Source organism: Emys orbicularis, chromosome 6 (genome assembly GCF_028017835.1).
Source record: "Emys orbicularis isolate rEmyOrb1 chromosome 6, rEmyOrb1.hap1, whole genome shotgun sequence".
NCBI classification, from domain to species: domain Eukaryota; kingdom Metazoa; phylum Chordata; order Testudines; family Emydidae; genus Emys; species Emys orbicularis.
The window spans coordinates 34,158,441-34,184,840 of record NC_088688.1 but is presented as its reverse complement, the minus strand read 5'-3'; the positions used below and the strand labels follow the sequence as shown (position 1 = coordinate 34,184,840).

The 26,400-nt window shown below is 41.5% G+C and overlaps 1 protein-coding gene across 1 annotated transcript in view; it reads left to right on the top strand.

Annotated features, from left to right (window-relative positions):
- Positions 1-229: 229 nt before the first annotated feature.
- Positions 230-26,400, top strand: part of LOC135880390 (chondroitin sulfate proteoglycan 4-like) — a 56,530-nt gene continuing 30,359 nt past the window's right edge. The window contains exons 1-3 of the mRNA XM_065406669.1: positions 230-314; positions 19,817-19,980; positions 22,104-25,673. Of these exons, the coding sequence (XP_065262741.1) occupies positions 230-314; positions 19,817-19,980; positions 22,104-25,673 (3,819 nt within the window). The remainder of the gene's footprint in view (positions 315-19,816; positions 19,981-22,103; positions 25,674-26,400) is intronic.

The window sequence follows — 26,400 nt, the reverse complement described above, 5'->3', positions numbered from 1 at the left end:
CTGGGAGCTGCCGTGTAGTCTCTTCTCCCCAGGGCCAGGCACCCCGGAGCCCCGCCCCGGGAGCAGCCTGCGCCCCCCCAAGTGTAACTCGACCGGAGCCAGCGCGACAGCTGCTGCTCCGGAGGGGCTGCGCTGCGGCCGGCCGTGCGCCCCGGGGCCGCTGCTGCCTCCTTCGCCGGACCTGGAGCGGGCGGCCCGCGGAGCCGGTGAAGCTGGGAGCGCAGGCGGCATGGCCCCGGGGTGGAGCAGTCCCGGCGGCGGCCTCCCCCGCGCCCTGCTCCTGCTGCTCGCCCTTAGCCTACGGGCTCTCGCAGGTAGGGCTGGAGAGACCCCGGGCCGGGCCTCCCGGAAACTTCTCGTCAGGTTGGGCTGGGCTTCTGCCAGGCGCCGGAGAAACGCTGCCCCGCTCCGGGCGCGCGAGGCCCCCCGGCTGCTCCGCAGTGGGCTCGGCGGGGCCTGGCACCCCCTGCGCGGCCGCCGCGGCTGCGAACACCTGCCCGGCCTGGCCAGCGCTCTACTCCGCCGGGCGTGCGGGACCCTCTGGCTCCGGCCGCCGCGCGGGGCTGGTGCCACTCGCAGCCCGACAGCTGGAGCCGACACATGCGTGGCGGGTTTGGGCTCCGGCGGTCGCTGCACTGTAGCAGAAGGGAAAAGGCCCCGAGCACCAGGCACGTCAGGCCACAACTCCCTGCCGGAGCAAGCGCTTTCCGCTGCTACCAGCTACAGTGATTGCTGGGGCTCAATTCCCTGGGCGCGCTGTACTGCCTACGGGCCTGGGTGTTTGTGTGCAGACCTGCAATCGAAGTCAGACTCATTTGACAGGCACTTCCCTCACTTCGTATCCGTTTTAAGCCAGAGCTAGCCCACCAGGAAGGGTTTTGTGGTCTTGTTCGTAATTAGTGGCCCAATCCTCTGTTCTTTGGAAGGAGAAATGCAGGATCAGGGGTCTGAATTGGGATTTCAGAAATGTCAGGCCTTAAAATAAGTGCTGAACTTTTAGACCTTTTCTTTGTTTATTATTTGCTTACAGTGGATTGAAGATTTATCAGCACATTAAAGTTGTATAGCAGACGACATTGTTTGTTCTATTTCTTTATGGTGCATAACAAAAACCTTAAAAGCTTTTTTCTTTAAGGATTTTTTTTCCTGCTCGTTTTTTTATTTTTATTTTTTTTGGTCACCTGAAATATTAGGCATTGATTTCTGGTTTTGTTTTTATTTTGTTGGTTGGAGGACTGTCTGGAGAGCTAGTGGGACAGTGATACCACAAGAGAGACCCTTTGCATATTCACATAACTTTATTCATGAGAGTAGTGCCAAGAGTGAGGAATTAGGCACATACCTAAGGGCTTGCAGGAGCAAAGCTGAAAATATGAGCTGCAGCTGCCCTGTCCTTCAGTAGAAGGGGAGTTGGTGTTCAGTCCATTTTTTTTTACTACTTTTTGTTAAGACTGGTTTAACTTAAGCTCCTGACAAACAGGATAAAAGCTTTTTGTGAAAGAGTCAACATCTCTTCCCTTTCAAACGCGGGCAAAGAAACGTCCGGCTCAGGTTTTAGTCTATTGTGATGTCTCTATTCCACTGAGGTCTGCAGTCCTCAGGAGGACCCTCCTGGAAAACTTGGCATGTCCCATCTCTGTAATAAAAAAAAATTAAAAAAAAGGCTTCCCTCTCCTTTTAAAAACTGTAAGGGGTCATCCTAAATTACAGAAGATAAATAAAAGACACAAGCAAGACTTCCCCCCCCCCCCTTTTTAGTTCACTTGTAAAATAGTGATCGAAATGTTCAGAAGTAGCCGTTAAATTTGAGACCTCTCATGCCTGAGCACCTGCAACTCTTCTAGACAAAGAACTTTATTATCCAGGCCCTTATGCAATCATTAAAAGTAAGTAGGGTGACCAGATGTCCCGATTTTATAGGGACAGTCCCGATTTTGGGGTCTTTTTCTTATATAGGCTCCTATTACCCCCTACCCCGTCCCGATTTTTTAACATTTGCTGTCTGGTCAGCCTAAGTAACAGTGTAACTAAAATCTCAAATCTTTTACGTCTCCTTATAATAAATAACAGCATCAACGGCTGTAGTTTTTCTTACTACCTATATTCTAACAGTGGATGTAATTTGGCAGTTTGAAATAGCCATTTAGAGAGTGATACATTAAGTAGCTGTAGAAGTGTGCATTGTAGCAGAGCCACAACTTTCTGGAACCCCATAGCCCGTGAGTGAATTGCAGTGGAATTCTCCTTGGAAGTTGAGGGTGCTCATCATTTCAGAAGCCCCATAAGTGTAATATAGATGTCTTAATCATCTGGGATTAAGAGTTAAGAGTTAGTGGGTCTTTGTAAAGACAATACAATTTTCTTTTAAAATAATGTGCAGTACTTCAGATATTTGGTAGTGTTCCCACGAGAACTATTTTCGTGCATTCTGCATTAAATATATGGGGCTCGTATTGCAACATGGTATCTTGACCTGTGGCATGCAGTCCCAGATGGTGTTCTCACAGGTTTTCGTGACAAGAAATCCCAGTTACAGTTGGGGAGTGGTTGTTACTTTTAGGTATAGTTCTATGGTGTGATTTTCAGAAGTGCTCACTTTGGCCCAACTCCTATGGAAGTTTATGGGAGTTTTGCCATTTACTGCAATAGTGGTGGAGTTGGGCCCATACTGAGCACACTTGAAAATCCCTTGAGTCTTGAAGCCTCTCTGTGAAAGTGTGTTCTTTAGAGAAAGCACTGATGTGAAACACATATTTTATACTAAGGCCTTGGCTACACTGGCAATTCACAGCGCTGCACTTGCTGCGCTCAGGGGTGTGAAAAAACACCCCCCCTGAGCGCAGCGAGTGCAGCGCTGTAAAGCGCCAGTGTAATCAGCGCCTGCAGCGCTGCACGCTCCCTCGCAGCGCTGCAAGCTACTCCTCTCGGAGAGGTGGAGTACTTGCAGCGCTGCGAGAGAGCTCTCGCAGCGCTGGCGGCGCGACTACACTCGCGCTTCACGGCAGCGCTGTGAATCCGCGAGTGTAGCCAAGGCCTTAGACACACAGTATAGATGTAAGAAGTCTATAAAGAGCATTGAAACTATATTTAAAAGTTAAGAAGTTTTCAGACTTCTGTGTTAGGAAATTCTTTGATAGTTTTTAAAAAAAAATATGTATTAGCTGCAAAGGATTAGATCTTATATTAGTAAGATCCCAGCAGAAATTGATTTATATTGTATTTTCATCATCATATTAATGACTAAAAATGAAGCACACAAAATGGACTTATCTTCAAAAGATATTTTTGCAATGGGACTGTCTTTATGAGCTAGGTCCTGCAAACCTCTGACATTGACCGGAATTCAACATATTTTGAGGTTGCAGGATTGGGACTCGGGTTTGTCACCGTTTTTTCTTTCTGAATAACATTTTATATTAATGAAGTGTAGTGTATGTATATAGGTTTTAATATGATTTTGGACCCAATCTAAACACGCACACGTGGAATTACACTCACAAGTAGTTTCAGTGACTTCCATGGACCACTTTACGTGAGTAAAGATATACATGTACGGATCTTTCTTCTAAACTGTCATAATAGATGAGTGTTTTAATTGTTTTACTTCCTGGAAAACAAATATACAGTCCAGTAAGTTGCATTTTTAATTAGCTAGATTTTTGTCTATTGACTTATATTTATGAAATATACACGGCAGAAGATCTCACTTCTTTAATGTAGATCCATACGTTCCCACATCATTGTAAACATCATTAAGGAGTTTTGACCTTTTTGGTATCAGCAGTTACTAGTGATAAAATACCAGATTTCCTTTCTTCACCCTCTACCTTTAGGGCAAGTGTGTTGCCCTAACGCATGTTGATGTTAAGAGTATTTAATCTTTAATGGATCATTTGTTCTCATCTGTGGGTACGTCTACACTTACCGGAGGGTCCGGCGGCAGGCAATCGATGTTCTGGGATCGATTTATCGCGTCTGGTTTAGACGCGATAAATCGATCCCGGATCGATCCCGGAAGTGCTCGCCGTCGACGCCGGTACTCCAGCTCGGCGAGAGGAGTACGCGGCATCGACGGGGGAGCCTGCCTGCCGCGTCTGGACCCGCGGTAAGTTCGGACTAAGGTACTTCGAATTCAGCTACGTTATTAACGTAGCTGAATTTGCGTACCTTAGTCCGAAGTGGGGGGGTAGTGGGGACCAGGCCTCAGTGTGCAAGAATTACACGTGAAACTCTCCATTCACCAAGATGATACAAGATCAATTAATTTTAATCTCAGCTCAATAGTTTGAATAAATAGCCTTCTGTATGATTAAAATGCATAGTCACTGTCCCCAAATCCCTTCAGGATTGAATAGGAGTTGAAATTCTGTTTCAAATGAGTCCAGCACTTCTATTTCCCGTATCAAATGCTTTTGCTGTTAAATAGCCTGCTTAATTTAAATGACTCTTAGAGAGTCTCTAAACATAATGGTTATTAAAGATGGCATTGTCTTTCCTTTTACCAGTCCTTAGAGAGGCGACTCTTGTCTTTCGGAGTCTGATAAAGAGCTGCTTATGATTATAACAAGCAAAAATTTTAATAAATATTGTAGTAACTATTTTTACATCAATATTGAGGTCTACTCCCTACAGCTCCATTGTGCTAGGCAGTTTACAAACAACACAATAAGAGACAAGGCCAGGTCAGTGTTAGAAACTTTTGCCAGCAATGTCACTTAGGGGTGTGATTTATTTGTTTATTTTATAACATTTCTATATTGGCAAAAGCCATAGTATAGACACAGTTATACAAGCAAAAAAATGCTTTTGCCGGTATAGCTTATTCACTTGAGGAGCTGGTATAAGCTATACCGACTAAAGCACTCTTGTTCTGGTATAAGCTGTGTCTACACTTGGACAGTTTGCCAGTATAGCTATACTAGAAAAGTTTTTCTAGTGTCATCTAGGCTTGAGAGACAGTTCCTGCCTCCAAAAGCTTAACTGAGATTCAGAGTGGTTAAATGACTTGCCCACATTCTCACAAAGAATATGTAGTAGATCCAGGATTTGAACTGGGCCCTACTAAATGGTAGTCAAGTACCTTAATCACAAGGCCACCTTTCTTCTTGATTTGTAGTAGGCAAAGGATTTACAGATAAAGCATATTTCGTGTATGCTGCACACTCTGCTGGTGAGGGTTATTTGCTTGCAAACTCATTTAATATTTGCTTTTCATTGTACACAAAATAACTAAGTGTTATAGTGGGGAAAGATTGGATAAACAGAAGATTTACTTTGGATTAAAGGTTAGATGTGCTTTAAAATGTCAAAGGCTAATGTAGCAAAACTCCTTCCCACCTTTTGCGCTGGCAGTGTCATTTAGCATCAGTTTGGCACGTAATATTGTTTCTACCATCTCTTTTTCTCCTCCTCCTTCTCCCCTAGTTCCTGCCTCCAAAAGCTTATCTTCTCCCCTAGACTCATGTGCTCCCTCATTTTGGGGCTCTGCTCCTAATTTAGCATTGTATTGCTCTCCTTTTGCTCTTTGTACTAGCAGTCAAGAATAATTTACTAACACTCTGTTGTGAAAAGCCCACACTTCAAAGAGCTTCAAAGAGCCGTAGTTTAGACCCTTACTCTTGACTTGTGTGCACATAGTCAAAGCACAGTAGTGTTGATGGAGAAAGCAGTGCAAGGAGGAATTTGGAATTGTAAAGTGCCACAAAGGACCTGACCTTCTAAAACAGAGACCTAACAACTCAACATCCCACCCTATTAGCTTTTCAACCTTGCCAGTGCTTTTTGAAACTTCTTGTACTCTTTAAAAAAATTTTTTTTTATATAAAATTGCATTTAGGAAAAACAGCTGCTGAAGATGAGTAAAGAAATATCTAGGTACTTACGGCTCCCATCATTGTAAGAACATAAGAACAGCCATACGAGGTCAGACCAATGGTCCATCTAGCCCAGTATCCTGTCTCTGACAGTGGCCAATGCCAGATGCTTCTGAATGAATAAGCAGAACAGGGCAATTTCAAGTGATACATCCTGTCGTTCTATCACAGCTTCTGGCTGTCTAGGGACAATTGGAGCCTGGAATTGCATCCCTGGCCATCTTGGCTAATAACCACTTATGGACCTATCCTCCAGGAACTTATCTAATTTTTTTTGAACAGTTATACTTTTGGCGTTCCCAACATCCCCTGGCAGTGAGTTCCACAGGTTGATGGTGCATTGTGTGGAGAAGTACTTCTTTTTGTTTGTTTTAAACCTGCTGCCTATTAATTTAATCAGGTGACCCCTACTTCTTGCCTTATATAAAGGGGTAGCTAATATTTCCTTATTCATTTTCCCCATACCATTCATGATTTTATAGACCTCTATCATATCGCTGTCTCTTTTTTTAAACTGAACAGTCCCAGTCTTTTTAATCTCTCCTCATATGGAAGCTGTTCCATACCGCTTATTATTTTTGTTCCCCTTCTCTGCACCTTTTCCACTTCTAATATATCTTTTTGTGAAATGAGGCAACCAGAACTGCACACAGTATTTAAGGTGTTGACATACCATGGAATTATGTGATGACATTATTTTCTGTTGTATATATCTATCCCTTTCCTAATGGTTCCTAACATTCTGTTAGTTTTTTGTTTTTGTTTTTTTTAAACTGTAGTTTTGGAGCATCTCACAAATGTTAATGAATTTATCCTCACAACACCTTTGTGATGTAGAGAAGCATTATCCTTGGTTTAGAGATTGAGGACAGTGGAATCTCCATCTTTGGAGATTTTTAAGAGCAGGATAGACGAACACCTGTCAGGGATGATCTAGATAATATTTAGTTCTGCCATGAGTGCAAGGGACTGGACAAGATGACCTCTTGAGATCCCTTCCAGTCCTTTGATTCTGTGACTTGGAGTCAGAGAGATTTCTATGATAGCTGGGAAAGTAGTCTCAATTTTGAGTCCTCATCTAGTGCCTAAACCAAAAATCCAAAATTCCTCCCAGAAAAAAAGTATACAACTGAAAGGAAGGCTTGGTCACTGTTTATGAAAACTGGAAATATCACTGTTAATTATCATACTATATTACTTTTAGTACGTCTACTATAGCAACCAGATATGTGTCTATGCAAAAGAAATTCAATAGGTGTCCTCTGTATTTTTGTTGCATTAATGTGAACTCCGCTATTAAAGTTTTATATCATGTAAGTCAATCATTTCATAGATACCAAGGCCAGAAGGGACCATTGTGATAATCTAGTCTGACCTCCTGTATAACATAGGCCACAAAAATTCCCCAAAATTTACTTTCCCTGTAATTTTTTTAACATGAATTTGGAGTAGTCTTACTTCTCATTGTAAATATCATATCTGAGTCTTCTCTCAGCAACTCCATTGGCTGTTGATTTACACCAGTGTGAGAACAAAATTAGGTTCATTACCTATGCAGTAGATGGAGACCCTGGATCCTATTAATGAGTCCCAGAAACCAAGTTTTTGTTTGTTTGTTTGTTTGGTTATTTGTTTATTAAATAAAAGGAAGCATGGGGATCTCTACAGGAGCACACTTGGGCCCAAATCCTGCTCACCGTACATAGATCTAGCTTTGAATTCAGTGTCAGACCTGATCATACCACATTAAAATCATTTAAAATATGGGGGAAATCTTGGGTTTTTGCTGTTTTCTCTTTTTTAATAAAGAAGAACAAGAAGTTGTTTTGTCTGGATGTAGATCTGGATTTGAATGGAAGCTTATTTTGTTTAATGTAATGGTACATAAAATATTGTTAATGACTTTTCCCCTTGAGGCATTTGTTATTTTCAGGGAATATAGCTCTTGTAGCTTATTCAGTGACTATGACAAGCAAAAACAGAATCTTTTCCTTGCAGTATGTTAAAATGTTTGGCCTAGAGAGCACTCTCCTAGAAAAGAACCTGAAGAAGGGGGCGAAGGAGGAGAAATCTATGAAAAGCCCTCGTGAAATTATCCATAAATAATTCTCATGAGCACCAAAGCCTGCAGGGGCATGTGCTGCTCCCTGGCAGTATGGCTCTATTGTAGCCATGCTGTCAGAGCCTTCCCTGGGTGCAGCTGCCCCAGGCACCTCTTCATCTGGGATACCCCTGCACAGAGGAGGGCTCAGGACAAGATAATGCCGTCCTAGGTTGTGCTATCTTTTTCTGAGGAATCTCTATGAAGGGATGATGATTTCATGGCCCATCCAGCTTTCACCCCTCTTCCCTGCGGAGCCTTCCATAGGATTCCAGGAAGTGGGGGACAATGTTATTAGCCCACTAGCTCCCTCACTCCTATTTCTGCTCAGGACATGGGAGGACTGTCCATGAATCTTATGGGAGGCAGGGAGTGGAAGCCATCTGGGCCTTTATTTCAATTGGTATCACTGCTGATTATGTTTGTCTTACAGAAACTAAACGTGAGAGCTACCAAAACATTTCCCATGTAAAAAAGGTGAAGTCAGGTTAGAAAATAAACAGTTCAGTTATATAAATGTGTGGTATTGGGTGTGCATGTGTATATATAAGTATAAAAGAATAGCACAGGCTAATGACCGGCACATGATGGCCTATATTACATTGGTGGACGTGCAGGTGAATGAACCGGTGATGTTGTGGCTGGTTCATTCACCTGCACGTCCATCAATGTAATATACGCCAGCAATGCCCCTCTGCTATGTACATCAGCCAAACTGGACAATCCCTACGTAAAGGGATAAATGGACACAAGTCAGATATTAGGAATGGCAATATACAAAAACCTGTAGGAGAACACTTCAACCTCCCTGGACACACAATAGCAGATTTAAAGGTAGCCATCCTGCAGCAAAAAAACTTCAGGACCAGACTTCAAAGAGAAACTGCTGAACTTCAGTTCATTTGCAAATTTGACACCATCAGCTCAGGATTAAACAAAGACTGTGAATGGCTAGCTAACTACAAAAGCAGTTTCTGCTCCCTTGGTGTTCACACCTCAACTGCTAGAAGAGGGCCTCATCTTCCCTGATTGAACTAACCTCGTTATCTCTAGACTGATTCTTGCCTGCATATTTATACCTGCCTCTGGAAATTTCCACTACATGCGTCTGACGAAGTGGGTATTCATCCACGAAAGCTTATGCTCCAATACGTCTATAAGGTGCCACAGGACTCTGTCGCTTTTTACATTTGTCAATGTGTACATGTATTTCCCTAAACTTGGAGGAAACAGTTATGTTTCAGATACCACTGTGATAATTTAGTATGTTGACTTTATAACAGCAATTACCTGATTAATGTATATGTAGATAACCACAATATTGAAGTCATAGCAAAGACTTGCTTTAATTCCAGTATCTGTTTCATAGTGTAAAACACTTTCATGTCTCACACTACTGCATCAGGATCAAAGGAACGTCAGGATTTTCCTCTATAAAAAAGATATGGTATTAAGTTTAACCATACAGTAACTGTTGTCATCAAATATCTAGGTATTCCCATCTTCTAATGGAAAATTAATTGCTTTGTTTTAGGAATCTGACACATGCATAGAGGCAAAGTCTCAATTTTATAAGGATGGTGAAGTTCTACTCAGCCCTTTAAAGCCACGTCATGGCAATCTAGTTATAATTTCCAGACTGTAATTTTTACTAATCTGCAAACAAATTGCAATCCAAAAATCTTTCCTACTTCACAAACTTTAGAAAAATAGGTTATTTCTAATCTGATCCTCACAGGGGTTGCTGATCAGTATAATACAGTACTATTACCCAACTCTTGTATAGCATTTCCTAATCATAATGTTACCTGCACACTCTAGAGAAGTGGTGGGCAACCTACGTCCCGCCAGGGTAATCTGCTGGTGGGCCGCAAGACAGTTTGTTTACATAGACCGTCCGCAGGCATGGCTGCGGTTCGCCACTGGGAGCTGCGGGTGGCTGTGCCTGCGGACGGTCAATGTAAAACTGTCTCGCGGGCCGCATGCGTCCCACCACTGCTCTAGGGCATCCCACCTCTACTCTTTTGTGGGCTCAAGGCATAACCCAGTTAATTTAGGCCACCCCCATCTTACCCAGGTTCTAGGGCTTGGGGCAAAAGGCACCTACCCTTACCCAATTCCTAGGGCTCAGGCGTAATCTTCTATGGATTTGCAGGGCATTGTCCTGGTTAAAGAGCCTTACACAGTAATATCCTCAACCTCTATTTATTAACAATCACCAAGCAGAATACACATGCTAAGCATACAGTGCTATGCTCACCAATCCCGATTACACAGGAGGACTTTCCCTGTTGCCCATGCAAGGTCAGTCTCATCTGGGTTCTGGTTGCTGCATGTCACGGTCATGCATACGATTTTAGCAGCTCTGATCTTGGGCTGTGTCTTGGAGGTGAGTTCTTCTTCCAGGTCTTTCCTTCTTCTTCTTTTCTTTTCCTTTCTTTCCCACCTGGTCTCCTTTTTGGACCCCAGTTTATATAGTGAAACGTGAGTCCTGCTTATGTGGCACCGAGACCGCTTAGAGTGAGAGATATAAAATGAGTCTGTTCTACAGCCTTAGCTAACTGCCAGTTGGCTTTTAGCTCATGCAGTACAGGCTCATGCACTAAACTCTAGAGGTCCCAGGTTTGATCCCGTCCACCGACAACTGGGCGCTGTTGGCGTTACAAGTGGGGGCTCGTCCAAGATTTCAGCTGGGAAGTCTCTGAAGTTCGGGATGTGCTTCCTCAGCTAGGGGAAGAATGTAACCCTCATGCCTTCTGGGTGTGGTGTTCTGTCCCACCTAGTGGCACTGAGACTGCTTAGAGAGGGAAATAAAATGAGTCTGCTCTACAGCCTTAGCTAAGAGCCAGTTGGCTTTTAGCTCATGCTGTAGAGGCTCATGCACCAAGCTCCAGAGGTCACCGGTTCGATCCCGTCCGACAATGACTGGGGTCTGTCGGCGTTACACTTAGCTACATCTTGACCAATCATTTTATTAAAGTATTACAAATAATTCTTTGACCAGTCCTAATATATTGCAAAACAATTCTTTAACCAGTCATACCCTGCCACCTCAGTTGATTTAAATCTTGCATAATTAGTTATGCAACAGACAGAAACAATCAAAGAACCAGACAGAGACTATACAGATAAACAATAGAGAAGTAGGGACCATAAAGTCAAGACAATAAAATAGTATAGATTTCACAATCACAACTGTTGTTAAGTGATTCCTTGCCAGACAGAATGCTATCAAAGAAAGTTTTCTTTAAACATCTTAATATCAGTTTTTTTAAATCTGGGGATGGTGGGTACTATTAGAACAGGAGTGCCTTCTTAACAGGCTGATATTTCGTTGTTATAATGTAATTTAGATGGAATGTGAGACTGACTTTCTGCTTTTTAGCTCATGGCTGCTGCTGTCCTAATGTGGCTGCAGAAAAAGGCCTCAGATCTCACAATAGGTCTCAAAGCGCTTTACAAAGGAGGTCAATATCATTATCTCCATTTTAAGCAAGAGGCAAATAAAAGGTTACCTTTAGAAAGTAATTACAAATAAATCCCAATTTTTCCAAACGCTGATTCAAAACTCAAGTTATCTGAAATTTATTCCCTCACTTCTAAAGTCTTACAACATCAACATTAGTTTGTTCAAAACTATATTAGAAGGGTTTTGGAGACCTTCATAAAATCTGGGGTTTACCAGTAGTAAAATGAGCAATAAAGCTGAATTCCACAGTATCTCATATTAAAAAGATTGCATCACATTCTCCAAAAGAGATCTGACCCATTTGTTGCTTTCCATATAAAAGTGGAAGCATATCTCAAATTAGTATTAATCAGCATTGTAAAACAACCTAATCAAGGATTCCCTCCCCCCATGTTCTCACAGTTTACTATGACCCCTTTGAATGTTTAAAGGGCAATCTCTTTACTTTCCAAAATTGTTTTTCCCTCCATTGTACATATACTTAAGTGTATTTGGGTTACTCAAATTCTTGTTTCTGTGACTGGTAATCTTAATATCTAGCACTGTTCAGCATACACAAACCTTTACAAAAGCATCAGCAAAAAAAGTTAACAGCTGCACATGAATATTGCATAAAAACCCAAGTTTATTTCCATAGATGACAGCTTTAACATAGGTTTTCTATATTAATAAGGATACTGCTATAGCCTCTTATGCAGAATTGGAGACTTTTATTTTAGAGGTTTTAGTACAAGTTAGTCACTACCACCAGACTGACACTTGTGTAGTAGACTTAGGGCTAATATTTATCTTTTCAGATTACCTCAAGCATTCTGTATGTACTCTGGAGTTGCTAGGGTTAGATTTAGAGACACTCCTGTTACAGTCTGAATTACTATTTCAGAGAACAAACCTGCATCCACAAGGTAAAGGAAGAAAAAAACAACAACATTTGTAAATAAATCTGTAGGTCATAACATTTTGTTATAAATTAATCTAAAAGAATCACTTTGGTTGAGTTCTGATGAATAGTTCTGGGAGTTTTCCAACAGAGCATTCTATCTGAAGACACATTTTCTCTAAAGAGAAGCACTTCACCTGCAGATAATTATCTGATCATTTCCCTAAGAACAGAAAGGCTGTTTGCTGCCCTATTATATGGGATGCACCTGTTGGTGGCCCAGGGTCCATCCCTGATAGGGATGAGGATATAAAAGAGGTCCTAGGAGTTTACTGTGAGAATGTGTTTATTAGCAGTGAACTGAGTTACTCTAGGTTATAGAAATAAACTTATTTATTGGGGTTTGTAGGAAAGTGGAGTTTTTCATTGTGCTTTATGGGCTGCCTTTCAACAAGTGCTTATAGGACATGTAGTGAGAGTCTGGGATGCTTATGAATTTATAATTAAATTCTTACACTTTTTTGATGTAGTGCTGTTAAGAGCATCTTGAGATTGACAAATAGAAGTGGAACCATTTGTCTCCTACTTTTTCCCTCTTCCTGAGCTGGCACCACAAATTTTGGACAGTCATGAAATGAGTGAAAATGAACCAGGCTTTTAAAAGTTTTTAATGTATCAAAACAAACAATCAACACCCTCAAGAACTAGTTGCATGAAAAGGAAAACCATCTTTATGATTAGAAAATGAATATTTATTTCCCTTACTAAAATCCTAGACTAAGGAAGATTTACATTACCTTTTACTGAAAGGTCTTATATTCTGAAGACTGAGAGCACACAGCTGTGTAGTTTGGATCTATGTAGTTTGCTGTTAGAAACTTCTGATACTTCTCATACTTGATTAATTTTTTTATGAACCTCAAGATAAAAAATAAACATCTTAAAACCATCTAGTCATGCACACATCTGGCCTATGTAAATACATGTTCTTAGTACCTTTTCCTTCATTCTTCAATCCTTGAGGGGGCCATTCAATCCTTAAGGGGGCCACTTAGGGATCTGGGGCAAAATCAGTACTTGGTCCTGCTAGTGAAGGCAGGGGGCTGGACTCAATGACCTTTTGGGGTCCCTTCCAGTTCTATGAGATAGGTATATCTCCAAATATTATTATATTATTCTTCTGCCTCAGTTCCTTTTGATGGTTTTCCACCCACTAGTTATATCTTGTCTTAGTTGGAGTGTAAGCTCTTTGGGGTTGGAGCTGTCTTTTACTGTGTTTGCACAGTCCGGTCACAATATGGCCCTGATGGGGCTTCTCTATTATTCACTAAGCACTTTCAAAAGTTGGGCATCTACAGTTGTGCCATACAGATCCCACAACATCTTTATCTACCACCAATCCACCTGTAAAAAGACATTATAGGACAAATGCCAATGCCAGCAGTGCCAAAACAAAAAGCACTTGACTGTTCCACAGCTGAAAGAAAAAAAAGTTTGTTGGCACGCAGGACGAATTCTTTCACTTCAATTTCTGGATGGTTTCAAATTGTAGTCCCACACAGAGCATATTGCAGCAATCTAATCCCAACATGGAGAAGGCAGGGATAAATTGCAGTGACATCTGCATCCAAAAGCAGAGGTTGCACCCTTCTCAACAAGTCCGGATGGGGAAAAAATTGCTCCTGGGCACAGCTGCTAGCTCAGCATCCATGAGCAGCAGAGAATCTAAAACCAACTCCAAACTGCCAACATGAGTAATAAGTGGTAGGCACACACTCTCATCTGTGGGGTCAATAGTAATCTCCATTATTTATTGTGATTGATTCCCCAATCTGTTCCCATTAGCTATTTTTTTTCTGGAATGAGCCTTTGGTGGTGAGCCTCTTGTGAGTAGCCTTCCTCAAAGCGCCAGTCTTAGCCAGACACTGCATAAATCACTCAGCTAGTGCTTGGGGCACTTAGCCATCAGGACAGAAGAACGCTGTTATGCAATCGCCCACTATTATCCCCAGAAATCTCTTGGAAACAGAGAAACAGAACTTCCTTTCTTGAGCGTATATGCAAGATTGTAAGCTTTTTGGGACAGGGACTGTATTTTTGTTCTGCGTTGGTACAGCACCTAGCACGATGGGGTCCTGGGCGCTACTGTAATAACAATAATTAGCATTGAGAGGTAGCAACTTCAAAACTGATAAAGGGAAATAGTCAGTACATAATTAGACTGTAGAACTCACTGCCACCGGATATCATTGAGGCCAAGAATTTAGTAACATTCAAGAGGCGTTGGACATATATAGAGAACAAGAATATCCAGAGTTATAACAATTAATACAAACAAAGAATTTTGGATGGGATAATAATTCAGGGTTTAAGGCAGTCTCTAACTCTGAGGGATTAGGACCAGACCTTTATGGGGGCAGATTATCCTATAACTGACTACTGTGGGGTTTTTGCACCGTTCTCTGAGGCATCATACTGGCTATATAGACCATGGGTCTGATCCAGGGGTTCTCAAACTTCACTGAACTGAGACCCCGTTATGACAACAAAAATTACTACAGGACCCCAGGAGCCTGAGCCTGCCCGAGCCCCGCCCGAGCCCCGCCCGAGCCCCACCGCATAGGGCGGGGGGTGGGCGGGAGCCAAAGCCCAAGGACTTCAGCCCCGGGTGGGGGGCCTCTAACCTGTGCTCTGCCATCCAGGGCTGAAGCCCTTGGGCTTGGGCTTCGGCCCCGGCGGTGGGATCAGGTTTCAGCCGTGGGCCCCAGTAAGTATAACTCCAGCCCTGATGACCCCATTAAAACAGAGTCACAACCCACTTTGGGGTCCTGACCCACAGTTTGAGAACTGCTGGCTAATCCAATATGGCAATCCTTATGTTCCTAACTTTCAAGAAGTGACTCCTTCCTCTCCCTGCTAGGGACAGCAAATGTGTCACCTCCTGAAGTAGCAATCATGAAATTTAGATACTATAACAATTAAAAAAGATTAGAAACTGTTTGACAAATCCTCTGCCTTTTATGTTTTGACCTTTAATAACTAGATAATTTAGTAGATTGCATGACATTTCACACTATAATAACACAAAGGTTATATCTGGTTGTGTTCTCTAACTGCGTGGAATGTTACCAGGCTACATTAGTGCAATTAATCTGAGCAACAATTGTCCTGTGACCTAATTCTGACATTTCTTTTTTAGTGCCAAAAAAGAAAATCAATAGCTTAGTTAGCATATTTTCGTTTCCACATCAGAAGGGTTCAGCGTTTCTGGAAGTACTTTTAGTGTTAGCTACATTGTTTTTGCTTGCCTACAGCCAAAACATTATTTTATCTTTAAAGAGAAGCACTGATGCCAATATCTGTTAAATACTTTGAAGACCAGAAATGTTCTGCAGCTGTTCTGCCATGTGGGAGCTGAGTCTTGCATTGTGTGGAGGAGTGGGATGCACATTTATTGCTTTAAGAGATGGAATGGTGTAGTTCAATATTTTCATATAAAAAGACTACCAATTTTAAACTCGGAGGGTGAGGGAATTTAGTAAAGTCTCATTCTCTTGTACCTTGCATGGATGTGAGGGACTCTCCTGAATTGCAAATCCAGGCATAGTAGAGAGAACCGGCTTCATGTGGCTGCCATTCCCCCTTGGGAGTGAGTTGGGGACACACAAAGGTATGGAATGGACAGAGCCTTGGCTTCTCCCTCCCCAGTGCACTGGAACTGAGCAGACGGGATGCATGGTGTAAGCTACGCCCTGTAAAGGCCTGCATTAAGTTATTTCCCCCCAAGAGCAAGGGAGGAGTTGTGACTGTGAGTTCACCATTCCCTCCCAGGGTTCCTCCTGCGGCAGTGAAGCTAGATGCCACTCCTTTTGCAGGGCTTAATCTAGCCCAGAGTGAACAATTTTGATAGAACAAATTGTGTTGCTAATTTTAAGTAAAGTCTTTGATCCCAATTTTGTTCTCCGAGATGCATGCACAGCTCCTGGTGACTGCACAAGTGGATTTGGGTGCAAAATTAGGCTTCTTCTGTTTGGTAGTTACATGTTTTGGGTGTTGCTTTTTAAAATTAGGGAAGAAAGAAGTTATTTATTGCTCTGTATTTCAGGTAGAAAAGGACAAGGAAAAATCATTTGAAAAGCAGTTTTCAGTGGGACTGGAGATGCTTGAATAGAAGTGAACTAGGGCTGAAAGTGGACAACAATTTAAATGTGATTTTTGTTATATGGTGACAGTGAAAGCCAGTATGATTATGTTCTGCATACAGAGTCCCCCAAAAGAGCAAGAGTTGCCAGGCTGCCCTAGAACTAAAGCAACCAGCTAATTACATGATATGCAGAAGATTTAAAATGAGAATTCACTCAGTCAGTTTTTTGCATCTATGGAAATATAGAGACAGCTAGTAGCAGTAACTATAGAGTAAGTGAATTTTAATGTCACATACTTACATATTAATATACAAACTTCCCAAGACATATTTAAGAAAATAGAAAATTCTCATTGCTTAAGTGGAGTGAGCTTTTACAGAAGAAGAAGTTATAGATGGTGTCTGAGTTAATGGGACAAAATACCCACCCCCTACTATATCTAAATGATTGACTGAAAAAAGCCCTGTTCTATAAATCTGAGCTCTTTCTCCATATCTGCTCTTGTTTGTTACAGAGACAAGGTGGGTGAGGTAATATCTTTTATTGGACCAACTTCTGTTGGTGTGAGAGACAGCTTTCGAGACACATAGAGCTCTTTTCAGATCTCAGGAAAAGCTCTGTGCGGCTCAAAAGTTTGTCTCTCTCACCAACAGAAGCTGGTCCAATAAAATATATTACTTCACTTACCATGTTTCTCTAATATCCTGGGACTGACATGGCTACAACTATACTGGTTTGTTGTAGTCATTTTGAAGAAAGATGCTCTGACTTTGTCTCAGGACCTTTCCCCTCTTTCTTGGGGCTCAGTTCAGTATTATGGAATGTACTGCCCAGTCCCAGAGAGAATATAAAAAACAAGTTCCTTAAATGATGTGCTAAATTCACATGTTCTAACAGCAAGAGACATTCTAATGTTACTGTCTCGACTCCGTTCATATTCCGTGATGATATGATTGGCAGCTTGATGTAACCAGAGCAAAAACAATTTCTCTTCAAAAGATATGGTCCCAGAGACATTCAGAAGATCACCTCTAATGTGGTTTTAGCCAAAAACCATACTGAAGAGGTTCCTCTAGAGGAACCTGACTGCTACACTATAATAACATGCTTCTTCCACTGGTGAAGAACCCAAACACAGACAATGCCAGGACACTGTAGGTGGTCCTGGCTCGAGTAGTGATTTAGCCATGGATAAATGCCAAGGTTGATAGATCCGTTTGCCGAGTTAGCTGCCCCACCCACAACTATGGAGTCGAAGCGTTGGCTTGTAAAAGGCAAAATTTATAATCCCAAGGATTTTTTTGTCAATTCTTCTGTGATTTCCACTCAGATATTCTCCCCCCCCCCCCCCCCAGTGCTTCACAGAGGCATTTTTGATCCTCTGCTACCTCTATCCTAGTTGTTCTCTTGTTCATCCAGGAAGATCTAGATAAAGGTATAGCTCTGTGCACAATAAAGCTTACCCCAAGGGATGTGGTGGGTTCTCCAAGACTTGGAATCTTTAATCAAGATTGGATGTCTCTCTAAAATATATGTTGTAGTTCTGCCACAGGGTATCAGGCTTGGTGCAGGAATCACTGGGTGAAATTCTATTGCCTGTGTTATGCATCAGGTCAGACTAGATGATCATAATAGTCCCCTTCTGACCTTAAAATTTGTGAAAGGTTCAAACTTCAACTATAGATTTCCTAAGGGAGTTCATTGGTAGGACTCTAGTCAGATCCCATACCATTGCTCCTATTCATTAGGGGTTGTAGGATCTAACGTAGCAATAGAAATATAACTCCTCAGAATCTTAATACAGGGATTGAAAGCCTCTGCATTCCTCCAATTGAACTTCTCGCGGCCCATGATATTATACTGCTTTTCCTAAAATCTAGTGTGGCCATAGTGGAAGGGGTGATTAAGACATGGGAGGGGACTCGAAATAATCTAAGTTCATTTTCCATCTGTGGCATAGACTTCCCATGAGTCTGGGCAAGACACTTAATTTCTCTGTGCAACAGATTGCCATCTGTATAGTGGGGGTGACAGTACCTCTTTTCTCCAGCTCTCTTGTCTGTTAGGTAATAAACTCTTCAGGGTAAGGGCCGTGTTTTACAATGTGTTTGTACAGTGTATAGCACAAAGGGTTCCTGGCCTTGGTTGGTGCCTCTACACACTACCACACTACAACTACTACTACTATTATAGTGATTAAGAACAATTCCTTCATCCGTCCAATTCTCTTGACCCAGTATTTCCTTTGAAAAAGGGAGATGCTTACATTCCTCTGTTATTAGAGCAATAATATTTTATCTGTAGAGAACAAAACAACAAAAAGGTCAGGAAAACTGCTATTGATTTTTCAGGCACATGTTGTATGAGAGACTCTAGTCTAAGGCATCTGAGGTCTATTGTCCATTTACTTGCCTCCTGTCTACAGCGTGTTCATGGGAAGAGGAACTCTTGTCCATTCAACTCCAAAACTTATTTGACTAGATCAATTGTTTTTCAACTCTTTTATTCTGCAGATTATTTCATTAGAGAGAAAGATCCTTTAGTGCAGTAGTTCTCAACCAGTGGTCTGGGGCCCCCTGCAGGCCTCAAACAGGTTTCAGGGGGGGCCTCCAAGCAGGGCCAGCATTAGACTCGCTGGGGCCCAGGGCAGAAAGCTGAAGCCCCACCGCATGGGGCTGAAGCCCAGGTTCCTGAGCCCTGCCACCTGGGGCTGAAGCTGAAGTCTGAACAATGTAGCTTTGTGGGGGCCCCTGTGGCATTGGCCCCCAGGCAATTGCCCTGCTTGCTACCCCCTAATGCTGGCTCTGGCTTTTATATGCAGAAAACCAGTTATTGCGGCACAGGTGGCTGTGGAGTTTTTATAGCATGTTGGGGGAGGCCTCAGAAAGAAAAAGGTTGAGAACCTCTGCTTTAGTGGACCACATAACTTCCTGAACTCCCTCCTTACTACTAGAATCTTCTCTCTTTTCTGGAGATTTTTGGACCATAGATTGAGAACCACAACCCTAGGTTGTCTGCTTTTGCTGTAGAACTAAGTACAGTGATGATATAAAAGTCTTTCCACTGCTTCTCTAAACATTAGATGTAGGGCCAGCAGTGTGTTTAGCTGTTGGCCACAAGGTTCTCAGTAGCATTATTTCTCAGATATAGTATGTATCTACGTAGGGTTCTATTGTGCACTGCACCAGCTGTCTGGATTGGTGTATTCTAGCATGCAAAAATGGAAATTTAATTCTTAGTATTCATTTTCGGATAAAGTAGATACCCAGTGTGTGTATGTGTATGGTAAGGACAAGGAGGCATTTTGCAAAAGTACATATATTGTAAGTCTCTCTTTTTTTCTTTTAGTATCATTTTATGGTGATAGCTACGTGGAGTTGAACATTGCAGAATCATCCACTCGAACATCACTGCAGTTACGATTTCGAACCAGCAAGCCCCATGGATTGCTTTTTCTTGCAGCTGGAAATGAGGATCATTGTTTGGTGGAACTGCACTCGGGATATTTACAGGTGTGATTTTTAATTATGAAAAATAGAGAGCACAGGTACTGGTTTGCATAGTGTTTGTCTTTGGAGTCATAGAGGGACCACCAAGTCATCTAGTCTGACCTTCTGTACATCACAGGTCACTAAGCTCCACGCAGCCACTTCTGCACCTTGCCCAACAATCAGAATTAGACTAAAGCACTACAGCTCTCAGGAGACTAAACCATTGTGTGCTGCAAGCAGAGAAGAGGAGGGACCAAGGTGTTCCAATGCCTGAGGCCCCTGCAGTGGAATTGTTAAAGTAAAGATATACAGTAAAACCTCAGAGTTACGAACACCACAGTTATGAACTGACCGGTCAATCACACACCTCATTTGGAACCGAAAATATGCAATCAGGCAGCAGAGACAAAAAACAAATACTGGACAGTACTGTGTTAAATGTGAACTACTAAAAAAATAGAGGGAAAGTTTAAAAAAGATTTGACAAGGTAAGGAAATTGTTTCTGTGCTTGTTTCATTTAAATTAAGATGATTAAAAGCAGCATTTTTCTTCTACGTAGTAAAATTTCAAAGCTGTATTAAGTCAATGTTCAGCTGTAAACTTTTGAAAGAACCGTAACATTTTGTTCAGAGATACAAACATTATAGAGTTATGAACATCCTCTATTCCCGAGGTGTTCGTAACTCTGAGGTTCTACTGTACCCAGATAATCCTGGCAAGTGAACCACATCCATGCTGCAGAGGAAGGCAAAAACCCTGCAAGGTCTGACCAGGGGGGAAATTCCTTCCCAACCCTGACTATGGCAGTCACTTAGACCCTAACCATGTGAACAGGAACCAGTAAGACAAGCATCTATGAGAGAGAATGCTAGGTGCCACCTCAGAGCCCTGATCCTGCCTATCTAGTGTCCTGTCTCCAGCTACGGCCATCTCTGATGCTTGAGAGGAAGGAGACAATCCCTTCCCCCGGTCCCAGAATATACTGAGGTAAAAATTCCCTTCCTGCCCCACAGGTGTCTAGCTAAAGCATGAGATTTTAGGAACATAAGACATAAAGGGACCCCCAGAACTGTCAAAGGCAACCTGGTTATACAGTCCCATTCATACTTTTATCAAGAACTATCTTAAAACTGATTGCGTTGTTTGCCCCCACTACTTCCAGAATCTCACTCTTCAGATGGTTAGCAACCTTCGTCTAAGTTCCAGCCTAAATTTATTCATGGCCAGTTATTACCCATTTATTCTTATGCCCTGCCAACATTGTTCTTTAGCTTTAATAGCTCTTCTCTATCCCTGATGTTTATTTCCCTAATAAATTTATAGAGAGCAATTAAATCCCTTCTCAGCCTTCTTTTTGCTAGGCTAAACAAGCCAGGCTCTTTTAGTCTCCTGTTATAAGATAGGTTGTCATTCCTCTGATCATCCTAGTAGCCTTTCTCTGCACCTTCTCGAGTCTGAATTCATCTTTCTTCAATTTGGGTGAACACAATTGTACACAATATTCAAAATGAGATCTTACCAGTGCCTTGTCTTATCGCTACTGGAAATATCTCGCCTAACGTGCTAAGACTGCATTTGTCTTTTCCACAGACATATCACATTAGTAGCTCATAGTCATCCTGTGATCGATTTATATATTTGTGTGTCTCTCCTCCTCTTTCACTTTCAACTGTTGAGCTCCCAACTTATAGCATCCGAAGAAGTGGGTTGTAGCCCACGAAAGCTTATGCTCTAATAAATTTGTTAGTCTCTAAGGTGCCACAAGTACTCCTGTTCAACTTAGAGCAGGAATTCATGCATGACCTTGCACTTTATGCTCACCTTGGGCTCTTGTAAATTTTGCTCATAGCAGAACTGGAAATAGTCGCTTCCTGGTTTTCCATCTGACCGAGTCTAAAATTGTGTTGTCAGGTAAACCTTCCCAAAATGTATAATGGGTTTGGATTTGATGTTGTGGTGTTAGCAAATCCATAACAATAATAAATACATTTGTGCTCGTAGTTTGAAAATGCAACGATTGAAACTTAAGTTGAGCAGCTGTCAAAGCATTAAGTATTACTTGTTTCTTTGAGACACACGCAATTAATTTAATTGTCATCCATGCACTCACTGATTTTCATCATAAAAATTTTGTCTCTTACAGCTGAGAATGAACTTTGGAGCAGGGGAACGAGTGCTGCGTTCTCAACGGAGCTCCCGGCTAAATGATTTAGCCTGGCACCTGGTTGAATTACATCAGGAAAATTATAATGTCACATTGGTAATTGATAAACATTATAGAACTAGTACAAAAATGCCTGGGATTCTATATCAATTAAACATTGAACATGGACTCTACATTGGTGGGAGCGGTACCCTTGATGTTCCTTACCTTGATAGAGCACTAACCAATTTCCGAGGATGTATCGATGACGTGTTATTCAACCAGCATGAAATCCTAACATCCCTGAGACCTTATCCTGGGTTCAGAAATGTTCATGAAGTGTCACTGGGATGCAGTGATGAATTCTTTGCAAGTGAAGACGAGCCTATCAGTTTCTTTAGTTCCAAATCCTATGTTTCTTTCCAGCTGTGGAATGTCCAGGGTGAAGGATGCTTGGAGTGTGCAATACAGACCTCAGCTCAGCGAGGCTTGCTGCTTTATCATTCTGGACGAGCAGGAGATTTCATTGCAATGGAAATTGAGAATGGACTAATTAAGGCCCATATTGGAAAGAGTAAAAGTAGAATGCAGCTTTCTTCTCTTAAGTCAGTCAGTGATAATAAGTGGCACTTCATTGAGTTAAAATTTACTGCACAAGATTTGCAGCTGATGATAGATGGAGAAACAGTGAAAACATCACTGCCTTCCCACAGCAAGATACCCCTTCTTAAAGGGCCACTCTTTGTAGGTGGTGTAGATGACAGCACACGGGTAGAAGTGATAAAGTTAGAGCTAACCTCAGTTTCTGGAAAATATGCCAGAGGAGGATCCTTCAAAGGTTGCTTAAGAGACCTGAAAGCCAATTCAGAAAAGAGATCATTAAAGAATGTTCTGGTTACAAAAGATGTTTCAGCTGGATGCAAAACAGAGAATTCTTTTAAGACAAATTCTTCTGTAGTGACAACAGAAAAGACTCCTCTTGTAACAGCAGCCTCCACTTCTGTCAATTTTCCTGACATCTCCAAACCCCAAGGCAAAGAGGATAGTGGCCATTTCTTGGTTCTAAATAACTTGATTGTCCCAGAGGGTGGACAAGCTCCACTTGAATCTAAACATATTAAAGTAAATTTAGAGTTTAAGAAATTAGGGGTTCGTCAGTCACAGATCTTTTTTAAAATAAAGGAGCAGCCCTCTCATGGTTACTTGAGGTTAGGTGTTGAACCAGAGCAGGAGAAGGGCACATTTACGATGTTAGACCTGTGGCAAGGAAGAGTTCTATATGTCCATGATGGTTCTGAGGACACTTACGATAATTTTACTTTTTCCATTTCTGCCAGTAGTAAAAAGGACATACCTCCATATCTGCAAGGATATGAGCAGCATGTTTTTAGGATTACCATCACCCCGACAAATGATGTTCCTGAACTTATGCTCCCTGAGGGAAACTTATTTCTTTTGTTAGAGAACTCAAAGAAACGCTTGACTGCTGACCTAATAAAGGTTTCAGATCAAGACACAGACTCTGCCAATCTCAGTCTTTCAGTACTTGGAAATCTGAATACAGATGCAGGATTTTTAGAAAATTCCAAGAATCCCGGGAGAGCCATTATTACTTTTTCTAATGAGGACTTAAAAGAAGGCAACATTTTCTTTGTCCACACTGGGGTCAAGAACTCGAGGATTGTGCTGCGAGCAAGTGATGGAGAGAAAATGAGCAACACAGTTGTGTTGCGTGTCATGGCTGTTCCTTTGGATTATAAAGTGGTCAATAACACAGGAATAAAAGTGCTACAAGGCAATGCAGCTTTGATCACACTCAGCCACTTGGCAGTTGAAACAAATGCCATCCAGCAAGAGATGGAGATACGATATGAGATCACAGAATCACCCCAATTTGGTGAAATTCAAAGGCAACATTCTAGCAGAGAGTGGAAGCAAGTAAACACTTTTTCTCAGCGCTCCATTGAGCGCAGCCGTGTGAGGTACTATAGTATTTTCAAAGCATTGCAGCTGGAAAATGTTACAGAACACTTTAAGTTTAAGGTTCACATTGGAAACAAAATCAGTGATGAGCTTATGTTTCCAATCACAGTGAAATGGTTGAGGTATAATTTATTGAAACATGTTCCCCTAGAAATTGAAAAAACAAAAAAGAAATGTCTGAATTCAGATAATCTTTTTGCTGTGATGGTGGATATAGAAATACCTGAAAATGAGCTTAATTATAAGTTGTTGTCCTTACCCAAGAAAGGGAAAATGCTCCTTAACAACCACGCCTTGAAAAAAAATTCAACTTTTAGCCAAAAAAGCATTATAGACCATGAAGTAGAATATGAATTAATCAACAGACCCCATGAGAACACTGAGGATTCATTTAGATTCCTAATTTTTACAAAGTATTTGGAGTCAAATGTCTATGTTTTCAAAATCAACATTAAAGCAGATCTCACAAGCATTATTTTGACAAACAATGGCTTGACCATAACTGAAGGTGAAGGAGCGCTAATAACAAAAAGCAGATTGTTTGCACAAACCCCGGATAATAAGGCCTTTCAATATAAAGTTACAAAGAGTCCTCAACATGGGAAATTAAAACTCATTAACTTTTCAGATTCACCAGAGAGTAATGATAACCTCACCGCTTTCAGTAACCAAGATATAATGGGTGAACGCCTTATGTATGTCCATGATGACACTGAGACCATGTATGATGAATTTCTTGTCATAGCATCCACCAAAGAATCAGGAGAATGGGTGAGCTCTGCTGCTGGAACAGAACCTTTATCAGCAGAGATAAGATTTAATATTTCTGTTGAGCTGAAGAATGATGAGAAACCAGTACGTGTGGTTGATAAGGTATTTCATGTAGTTAAGAATGGGCAGCGCTTATTGACCTTGGCAGACCTATGCTACCATGATCCTGATTCTGATTTTGATGATGGGCAGTTGCTGTACACTAGGCGTGGCATTCCTAATGGAGACTTAACTCTAGTGAATGATAACACTCATAGACTCTATCAATTCAAACAAGAAGACCTGGAGCAAAAGCGAGTCCTATTTACACATAGTGGTGCAGATTATGGGCGCTTTGTGTTATTTGTAACTGATGGCAAACACTACACGTCTTCCCTCCTAGAAGTGAGTGCTTCAGATCCCTATGTTAGACTAGCAAACAATACAGGTTTATTGGTCCAAAAAGGAAAAGAGAGTACTATTACAACAACTAACCTTAGTGCCATCACAAACCAAGACATTAGAAGGGATCATGAGATTACTTATGAGATATTCTTATCTCCAAAACATGGAAGAATCTATGTAAATAATCTAGCAACAGATTCCTTTACCCACCTTGACCTAAAAAGGGGACATGTGATTTATAGGCATGATGACAGTAACAACCTGGTTGACACATTTAACTTTACAGTTTATGCTAAGGCTATCCACCAGGATGCTGGAATGCATGTTCGTATGTACTTGGAAAGCCATCAACGTCCACCAAAGATTGTACACAATAACAACCTCTTAGTTGAAGAAGGAAAACCAGTTAAAATCAGTAAGGGGAAATTGCAGGTGAGTTAAAATTTAGCTTTAATCTTCTATCTGTAATGGATTTTCTTCTTTATTCCTGTTTCCCAGGCATAGCAAGCCCTTTTAATGTCTCAGTTCCACAAAACAGTCATCTTTAACATAACTAACTTGAATTATTGTTAGATATTAATTTTGGAGAGTAACTCCAATTATGGTATCCGCACTTGAGAATCTGCTGGCATCAGTGCAGAAAGGGCTATAGACTTCAGGTAGCCCCACACTCTGACACTAGCATTCCTCCATCACTAGAAAGAAAAAAAAATCTATCTGTTAAAATAAGACAGAGACCATCGGCTTTGATTCCCTGAGTACTGATACTTGAAAAAATTAAGCTGCAGAGACACTGTATTTATCAACACTACAAGAAAACCAGACAGTTTTAAATATGTTTATCAGTGTATTTGCAGTTCACATTTCATGGTAGGTGAACCAATAACAAATATTGGGGGAAAACTTAAACTGTATCCAAAGTATTTGCTTAAATACAAAGGGTCTGATTGGAGCTATACCAGTATACACAAGCTGAGGATATGGCTTGGAGTTTTAAAAGCATCAGTTCAGAAGCATTAGCTTTGGCCTATTCTGGTTAATATTTTTCTCTGCACCTACTGGGATCATTTTCATCATTAAAGTAACTACCACAAGGAGGCTCATGTTGCACATTATTGTGCTGATTGTGAAATCACATTCCAAACAGCATTCCACAGTT